Here is a 9,172-nt window from a genome sequence, read left to right as displayed (position 1 = left end):
CTGGGCGGCTTCCAATAGAAATATTAAAATACAATAATTTATTAAGCATTAAAAGCCTTCAGATGTCCTCTAAAAGTCTGGTAGTTGTTTTCCTCTTTGACATCTGTTGGGAGGGCGTTCCACAGGGTAGGTGCCACTACTGAGAAGGCCCTCTGCCTAGTTCCCTGTAATTTGGCATCTTGCAACGAGGGAACCGCCAGAAGGCCCTTGGCACTGGACCTCAGTGTCCAGGCAGAACGATGGAGGTAGAGACGCTCCTTCAGGTATACTGGACCGAGGCTGTTTAGTGCAGGCATCCCCAAGCTGCGGCCCTCCAGATGTTTTGGCCTACAACTCTCATGATCCCTAGCTAAGAGGACCAGTAGTCAGGGATGGTGGGAATTGTAGTCCAAAACATCTGGAGGGCCGAAGTTTGGGGGTGCCTGGTTTAGGGCTTTAAAGGTCAGCACCAACACTGAATTGGAAATTTACTGGGAGCCAATGTAGGTCTTTCAAGACCGGTGTTATGTGGTCTCGGCGGTCGCTCCCAGTCCCCAGTCTAGCTGCCGCATTCTGGTTTAATTGTAGTTTCTGGGTCACCTTCAAAGGTGGCCCCACATAGAGCGCACTGCAGTAGTCCAAGCAAGAGATAACCAGAGCATGCACCACTCTGGCGAGACAGTCCGTGGGCAGGGAGGGTCTCATCCTGCGTACCAGACCCAGCTGCCCTGGATACAGAATTAACCTGCACCTCCATGGACAGCTGTGAGTCCAAGCAGAGTGTTTGTTGTGGGAGAGGATGGGAAAGGAGAATGTTAGCCGCTTTGAGACTCCTTCGGGGAGGGATAAAGCGGGATATCAAATCCAAACTCTTCTTCATCACCGTCCTGCATGCAAACGGGCTGGAAATCACAGGAGGGAAAAGGGCGCTTAGGTTCTGCACTGTGAGAACGGGACGCTGGACTCAGTGGGCCCCTTTGGGCCCGATCCAGCAGCCTCTTCTGATGTTCCTGAATTGCCAGCTCTCCCTTCTTATCTGTTCTCTGTGCAGAAGGACAGGCGGAGGAGTGGGAAAACCCTCCCTCCCTCCCACGCCAGGCCCACCCCCAGGCCGAGATGCATCTCCAAGGCCGCTCTTTAGGGCCCCAGTTGGCACACCTCAGAGTACCAACGTGCCACAAAAGGGCAAAGAGAGGAGCGAGCATCTTATCAGCACACACCTCCAACTTTATTGTGACATGTCCTTTGATGCACACCCTCGTCGAGGTGTGTCCGGGAGCCGTCTGCAACCAGCAATTTCCCCTTGAAGTAAGAATGGGGAAGCAAACTTGAGGAGTGGGGGGGGGACCACCTCCCTTGGCACAGGAGAGCTAGCTGTCATCGAGAGATGGGCCGTCTCCCCCTTGGCACCCAAGCCCGTCCTAGAAGCCTGCTCTCTTGGGATGAACTCGCTGTCTCTGTTTCCTGGAGACTTGCGACAGACTGGGCTGGAAAGAGCGGCAGCTGCCCCACTAGAAAAGGAAAATACTCCCCACTGCTGGGGTGGGTGATACCCCAGAACGGGGACGGAAGAAGAGATTCATGGGAGAGAAGAGGGGGCTTTCTTTGCGGTCTCCCCTAAAAGCCAATGTGAATGGCACACACAAAGTCGTCCCCCCCCCCCGCCACTCCCCTGGCTACGATTCCTCCTCCCTGCTCCACAGATCTGAAGAAAGGTTCTAGTCCTCATGACACACCCAATCCAGTGGCACAGAAATCACAGCATGTCTCAGGTGAAAGTCAGCTGGTCATTGTTCCGCCTCCTGCAGCGGACCAGGCATGTCGGCAAAGTGGCTGTAGTCGGGTTTCGAGTCCTGGATTTCAATCCAGCTGGGGGAGGGAGGGAGAGAGAGAGCGAGAGAGAGAAAAGGGGCAGAGTTAAGGACCTCCGAGGAATGGAGCCGATAGAGCCCAGGGTGTGCTGCAGCTGCACAAAAGGCAAATGCAATGCCAGGCGTCATTAGGAAAAGAAAAATTAAATTAAATGCAGCCATGATACAACTGCATTTGGAATACTGTGTACAGTTCTGTTCACCTCAAAAAGGGCATTGCAGAGAGGGAAAACGTTTCAGAAAAGGGCAACCCAAATGGATCAAGGGGGGGGTGGTGGAAGAAAAATTGTGTCGTTTGGGACTCTTTAGTTTAAATGGCAACATTAGAGGTGTTTATAAAATTCTGCAAGTGAATAGAGAAGACTGTCCCTCCCTCTCTCCTAACACTGGAACTAGTGGTGATCCCACGAAACTGATTGATGGAAGATTTAGGCAGAGTTAGACTGCGGAACTCCCTTCCACAGGAGACAGGGATGGCCACCAACTTGGGTGGCTTTTAAAGAAGATTAGGCAAGTTGGAGGAGAGGGCTCTGGAGGGCTCCTAGCCAGGAGGCTCGGCTCTGCTTCCATGGTTGGAGGTGACAGCCATGCTTCTGAATCCCAGTTGCTGGAAACCGCAAGAGGGAAGAGTTGCTCTTGGGCTCGGATCCTGCTGGTGGGTTTCCCATTGGGGCATCTGGTTGGCCTCCGTGAGAACAGGAGGCTGGACTAGATGGGCCCCTTTGCCTGAACGAGCCAGGCTATCCTTACACAGGCTATCCTTACACACTATCCATTTCTTCCTATATAAATAACAACTAAATGCTGTCGTCACACTGCAGTTTGAGTAGCTGCCACTAGGGCTCCCTTTGGCCTGACTCAGCTGCAGCCAGGCTCCTCTTATGGGGTTTGAGGTGACCTTGCGATGCAGGAAGCCAGGGTGGTCAAGATGGAGAGAGGAGGACTTACCCGATGATGGCGGCTGGAACGAGGAGGATGACGGCCCCAAAGAGGAAGGGGAATCCTTTCATGAAGGAGAGGCTGGCTGGGTAAAGGGAATTGAAGACCCCCGTGGCCACCAGCGAGCAGAGGCCTTCCACGCAGGCCACGGCAGCAAAGAGAGCCCCTGGAGGGGAGAGCGGAGAGCTGAGGCACGCATGGGGCATGCCCCCAATGCCCCAACCCCAAATGGTGGGTGTTTTCATACAATCATAGAGATGGAAGGTGTACCCAAAGGTCCTCTAGTCCAACCCCTGCAATGCAGAAATTGCAGCTCAATTTCCTGACCTGACCTCTCCAGTCAACGAGAGACCATCTTATAAAGGAGTCTGCTCTTCCCAGGGTGCTGGGAACTGTAGTTCTGTGACGTCCAGACCTTCCTAGCTGGGGATCTGAACTTGCTCTTTGTCCCCAGCAACACACACACATAGGGAGCCTACCCAGGAGGGGTGTTTGGGAGAGAGGTGAGGTCCTCAAGCCTGTTGGGGAAGCGACTCCCACCAACCACCCAAAAAATGTCTGAAACTCACGTTGTGCTTCTCCAGTAAATGCACAACCCCTGATTCTTGCAGCTCGTTCCAGCACCATTATTTCTGGATTCTGCCACGAGGACTAGAAACTTTTGAGTTTGTTTTTAGTCCTTAGGGTAGCAGTGGGAAGCTTTGGCCCTCCAAATATGACTGAACTACAATTCCCATCAGTCCTAGCTGTCAGCCATGTTTGCCCCAATGCATTGTGGGTCAGGTGATTTGGCTGTGGATCCCCGAACCCTTGCTTTGCTTACCTTGCTCCTTCTTGTCAACCAGCCTGGATAACTTGGAGCGGATCACAGGCGTGACCGTCATGGAGAGGAAAAGGAGGCCGTATCCTGTCGGGGGAAGGAGGAGAAAGAAAACGAAGAGACCCACTGAAATGACTTCGGTTTGGGGCAAACTTAAGTGTCCTTGGATGTCCACCAACTGGCAACCAGAGGCCTTGACTGTCTCTGACAGTTAGTGCTCTCTAGGAATCTAGATAGACTGCCTCTGGGCCTGGAGGTTCCACAAGAGCATCATAAGAGCCTGCTGGATCAGGCCCAAGGGGCTCTGTTGGTAGGGTAGGAGGAGATGTTTAATCTCAGAGTCATGGGTTCAAGTCCCACATTGGGCAAAAATATTCCTGCATTGCAGGGAGCTAGATGAAACCTTGCGTTCCCTCCCCACTCTACAATTCTGCGATTCTAGCACGGCATCCTGTGCCCATAGGGAAGGCCACTCAGGTCCTGCTTGTGATCTCCTCGCTTGCGCTTCCCACCCACCAGGGCTCACAGAATCTTATAATCATCCGAGGTGGAGGAGCACCCAGGGGTCATCTAGTCCCACCCCCGCAGTGCAGGAATTCAGAGGCACGCTGCCTCTCGACACTGAGGGTACGTAGCACAGAACGAAATGGATCAGGCCAGTGGCCCCTCTAGCCCAACACCCTGTCCCCACAGTGGCCAACCATATGCCCCCACAGGAATCCCACAAGCAGGACCCGAGGGCAACAGTTCTTCAGTTCTGCACCGTCTATTCAGGGGTAGACTGCCCCTGAGCATGGAGGTTCTGTTCCCACAGTAGGCCTCCAAGCGGAGAGCCCGGTAGCAGGATCAGGCCAGGGACCCATCTGGCCCAGCATTCTACACAGATGCTTGGGAGATGGTGGACTCCCATTCCCTGGAGGTTTCTAAGCAGAGGCTTGGTGTCCATCTGCCGGGGGACTCTTTAGCTTTGACCCTTGCGCGGCTGGGGGGTTGGGCTAGATGGCCGCCAGGTGTCCCTTCCGACTCTCCAACCCTCAAGCAACGCCTCCTCTCCCAGGAGCAGCTCACCTGTGAACATCAGGGGTGTGGTGCTCGCCAGGGCGATCGTCCCCAGGCCCAGGACGTTGGACAGCAGGCCGACTTCGGCCACCCAGCCGTCCTCGAGGCAGGTCTGCAGCAGGCGCAGCCCCAACAAGCTGGCAAGGTAGGCCAGGTAGTGAGCGGCCGAGCCGTAGCCGATCAGCTCCGAGCCCCAGCAGAGCGGGGTGCTCAGCTCGTACAGCACCAGCAGGTCCGAGGCCCCAAAATGCACGGTGACCACCAGGAAGAAGGCGAGGGAGTACAGGAGCAGCTTGTGCCACTCCCAGCCCCGGGCGCCAGGCACATAGAGGCGGAGGACGGAGGCGTAATGTTGGAGGGTGAAGAGCCCCGCGGGCCGTCCGGGCTGCTCCACCGATTCCCGCAGGCAGACGGCGGCATAGAGAGCGGCGGCGAGGCTAGCCGAGAGGGCCAGCCAGAAGGGAGCCACGTAGCCTTGGGCATGGCGCCACTGCCCGCCCACGATGCTGGCTCCCATTCCCGCCAGGCCCAGGCAGGCCTCCAGGATGGCCACGCGGAAAGTGCGCCCTCGCCGGTCGCTGACATCGGCCGCGTAGGCGAAGGAGGCAGCCAGGATGAGGTTGTAGTCGCCCGAGAGGCCGGCCAGGATGCGGCCCAGCAGGAGCCAGGCCACGGGGAGCCGGAGGGACATCACGGCCAGGAAGATGGCCGCCTGCAGAGCCATGCCCAGCGAGGGGAGGACGAGGGCCGGGCGGCGCCCTCTGGAGTCGCTCCAGGGGCCGAGCAGCGTGACGGAGAAGAGGCCCACCAGGAAGCCGGACAGGTTGAGGTAGAGGTTCCAGTGGGCCACCAGGGTCTCCAGTTCCTGAGAGAGAAAGAGGGGGGGGGAGGCAGAGGGCTGTGAGGCAGGAGGAGGGCTGGACTACTGCAAGGCGCTCTTCACAGGGCTGCCCTTGGGCTTGGCTTGGAAGCTACAGCTGGCCGCGGCCAGATTGCTGGCAGGAGGGCAAGAACAAGGGTTGCCCTTGTGAAGGAGCTGCGCCGGCTGCCCACCTGTATTCGAGGGTCTTGCGTTAATCAACAAGGCCCCGAGCTACTTGGGTCTACAATTCCTAAGGGATCGCCTGAACCCTTCTATCCCAGCTCGCTCACTGAGATCACCCGTGGTGCGGCTCACTTGACAACAATGAGAAACCAAGCCTCTCAGGTCATGGACCCGGTCCTGTGGAACTCCCTGGCACTGGAGATGCAGCGGGCACCTACTAAAAACTTTTCTATTCTGCCTGGTCTAGGCAGGCCACGAAGAACACAAGGGTTGGCTGGTGTTTGCTTTTAATTCTTTGTTTGCTTTTAACTCGGTTTCAAATTTTTATGATTTTATTGAACGGTTTTATGCTTTTACATTGTTGTAAACCGCTGTGATATGTTTTTATGGTACCGCAGTATATACCGTACATATCTATTATAAATAAATAACTTGGAGCTGGGAATGTCCCCTGCCTGAAACCCCGCAGAGCTGCTGCCAGTCAGTGTAGGCAATACTGAGCTGGGAGTCCAGAGGGTCTGACTTGGTATATATGTCTGCTATCTCTTAGGGACACCATCAAGGCCGATGCTGTGGTGTTGTTGTTGTTGTCTGTTGTTTTTAAAATTTGTCTACTGCCCCTCATTCATAGATCTCAGGTCGCTTCACAGCATTAAAATCCAAGATAAAAAACACAAAGTACATATTAAAGCAAGAACGAAAAAAGCCACAAACCAATAACCCTGTGCTATCTTTTATACCCACAAACATTCTTCTTCGTTTTCTTTTAAAAACGGTATGTGGTTTCAATTCCATTCATATTTAAAAACTTTCCTATGTTTCCAGCTTTCCCCTACTTTATCGGTGTTTCTGCTTTGGTTTTTATCGGTAAGCCACCTCCAGTCCCAATCTGGGGCAAAAGGTGGGAGATAAATAAACGCAGCAACAACTACAACAGCCCCCCCCCCCAGCCTGAAACCCAGAGGAGAACGGCTGCCAGTCTGTGCCTGCAGTCCAGATCCTGATGGAGCAAGAACGTGACTGGCTCTAAGACACCTTCCCGGGCTGCCTGGTCAGGTGAGCTTCCCCGTTCAGGCGCAGTCTACCCCAGCCAAGCCCCGTTGCCGCGACGCACCTCCTCCTGCTTGGCGGAGCCGCTCCCGTTGGCGCATCCTCCTCCTCCTCCCTGCCGGGCGGCGCTGCTGCCGTTCCCGGAGCCGAGGCGCTCCCACAGGTACTGGGTGCAGAGGGGGCCCTGCAAGCCCATGGCCAGCGTGGCCAGCAGCAGCACCGGCTCCACGGCCCGCGGGCGCGCGCACCCGGCCCGGCGCGCCCGATCCTCCGTCTCCGTCTCCGCCTCCGCCTGGTCCCCGGGCTGCCCCGCCGGGGGTCCCGCCGGGGGTCCCGCCGCCTGCTCGGCCATGGCGGCGGCGGCGGTAGCAGCGACCAAGGGGCGGAGCGGCCACCAGCTCCGCCCGGCCCGACGCGGCGGGGATGGGCGGGCCATGGCCGGGTCGGCAGCCGGGAGGAGAGAAGGAAGGAGGCGGCCGCCGGGGCGCGGAGGGAGGAAGGAAGGAGAGAGAAGCGCCGCGCGCGGCTCTCGCGGACCTGCCGTGACGTCACGGCAAGACGGCGGCGTGCAGAGAGCCATTGCAGCCTGGGAAACTGGGAAGAATCTTGCCCGCGTGCTTGGCTTCCTCTCTCCTCGATTAATAGGGACTACTAGGCATAGCTGCCCTGTTGTCTTTGTCCATGGAGTTTTCTTGGCAGGGTTACTGGAGTGGCTTGCCAGTTCCTTCTCCAGGTGGATCACGTTTAGTCAAAACTCTCCACTATGACCTGTCCATCTTGGGTGGCCCTGCATGGCATAGCTCATAGCTTCTCTGAGTTATTCAAGCCCCTTCGCCACGACAAGGCATTGATCCCTGCTTATTTAACTTATATGCAGAATTCATCATGCGAAAGGCTGGACTAGATGATTCCCAAGCCAGAATTAAGATTGCCGGAAGAAATATCAACAACCTCAGATATGCAGATGACACAACCTTGATGGCAGAAAGTGAGGAGGAATTAAAGAACCTTTTAATGAGGGTGAAAGAGGAGAGCGCAAAATATGGTCTGATGCTCAACATAAAAAAAACCAAGATCATGGCCACTGGTCCCATCACCTCCTGGCAAATAGAAGGGGAAGAAATGGAGGCAGTGAGAGATTTCACCTTCTTGGGCTCCTTGATCACTGCAGATGGTGACAGCAGTTCGAAATTAAAAGACGCCTGCTTCTTGGGAGAAAAGCAATGACAAACCTAGACAGCATCTTAAAAAGCAGAGACATCACCTTGCCGACAAAGGTCTGTATAGTTAAAGCTATGGTTTTCCCAGTAGTGATGTATGGAAGTGAGAGCTGGACCATAAAGAAGGCTGATCGCCGAAGAATGGATGCTTTTGAATTATGGTGCTGGAGGAGACTCTTGAGAGTCCCATGGACTGCAAGACGATCAAACCTATCAATTCTGAAGGAAATCAGCCCTGAGTGCTCCCTGGAAGGACAGATCGTGAAGCTGAGGCTCCAATACTTTGGCCACCTCATGAGAAGAGAAGAATCTTTGGAAAAGACCCTGATGTTGGGAAAGATTGAGGGCACTAGGAGAAGGGGACGACAGAGGACAAGATGGTTGGACAGTGTTCTCGAAGCTACGAACATGAGTTTGACCAAACTGCGGGAGGCAGTGCAAGACAGGAGTGCCTGGCGTGCTCTGGTCCATGGGGTCACGAAGAGTCGGACACGACTAAACGACTAAACAACAACAACAACAGGCATAGCTGCCAAGTTATCCCTTTTTTAAAGGGATTTTCCCTTATGCTGAATAGGCTTCCTCGCGAGAAAAGGGAAAACTTGGCAGCTATGCTTCTAGGCACTTGGCTGCGTTGCTTTCCTTCGAAAGAATGAAAGCTGGATCTTTCATGGAGACGGGCAAACATACCCTCCTCTGGATCAGGCCCTAGGGGCCCTTCTAGTGCAGCCTTCTGTTCTCACAGTGGCCAAGGGGAAACTCTGTGAGCAGGATCCGAGCGCAAGAGCCCTCTCTTCCGATGCGCCTTACAAATAATGGCCAATAGCCCTTGAATGGCAAGATCAACATCCCAAAATGGTTTTCGACCACAGTGATTTTCACCGCTCGACAACTTCAAGAAAAATGCAGAGAGCAAAACCAACCCCTTGATAGGGGAAAAATCCTGGGGTGCAGATTTACTCCCCTGCCCAGCTCGTCGGGGTGCAACTTCCCTCGGATCTCTCTGGGTCAGCAAAAGGAGGAGTCTGTCTCCAGCCAAGCTAAAGAAGCAAATACTGTACAGTACTACTACTGAAGGAATTGTTTTATTTTACTGTAGTGGTCAGTAGATCTGATTTTTATTTGTTTCAACAAGGTTCGAACACACAAACAGTAGGAACCCCTGAGCATGGGCTTGCGTGAACTTCTT

At 54.7% G+C, this 9,172-nt stretch overlaps 1 protein-coding gene across 1 annotated transcript; it reads right to left on the bottom strand.

Moving 5' to 3' along the window:
* Positions 1-1,185: 1,185 nt before the first annotated feature.
* Positions 1,186-7,214, bottom strand: SLC46A1 (solute carrier family 46 member 1). The gene is made up of 5 exons (XM_035139944.3): positions 6,828-7,214; positions 4,678-5,533; positions 3,613-3,696; positions 2,799-2,955; positions 1,186-1,848 (listed from the first exon to the last, which is right to left on the bottom strand). Exons 1-5 carry the CDS (start codon positions 7,197-7,199, stop codon positions 1,767-1,769), a joined length of 1,551 nt encoding a protein of 516 aa, XP_034995835.2. The 5' UTR covers positions 7,200-7,214; the 3' UTR covers positions 1,186-1,766.
* Between the last annotated feature and the right edge of the window lie 1,958 nt (positions 7,215-9,172).

This window comes from Zootoca vivipara, chromosome 14 (assembly GCF_965207765.1).
Source record: "Zootoca vivipara chromosome 14, rZooViv2.hap1.1, whole genome shotgun sequence".
NCBI lineage: Eukaryota > Metazoa > Chordata > Lepidosauria > Squamata > Lacertidae > Zootoca > Zootoca vivipara.
Note: the sequence above shows the minus strand (reverse complement) of the source record. Positions and strands in the feature narration are given on the sequence as shown.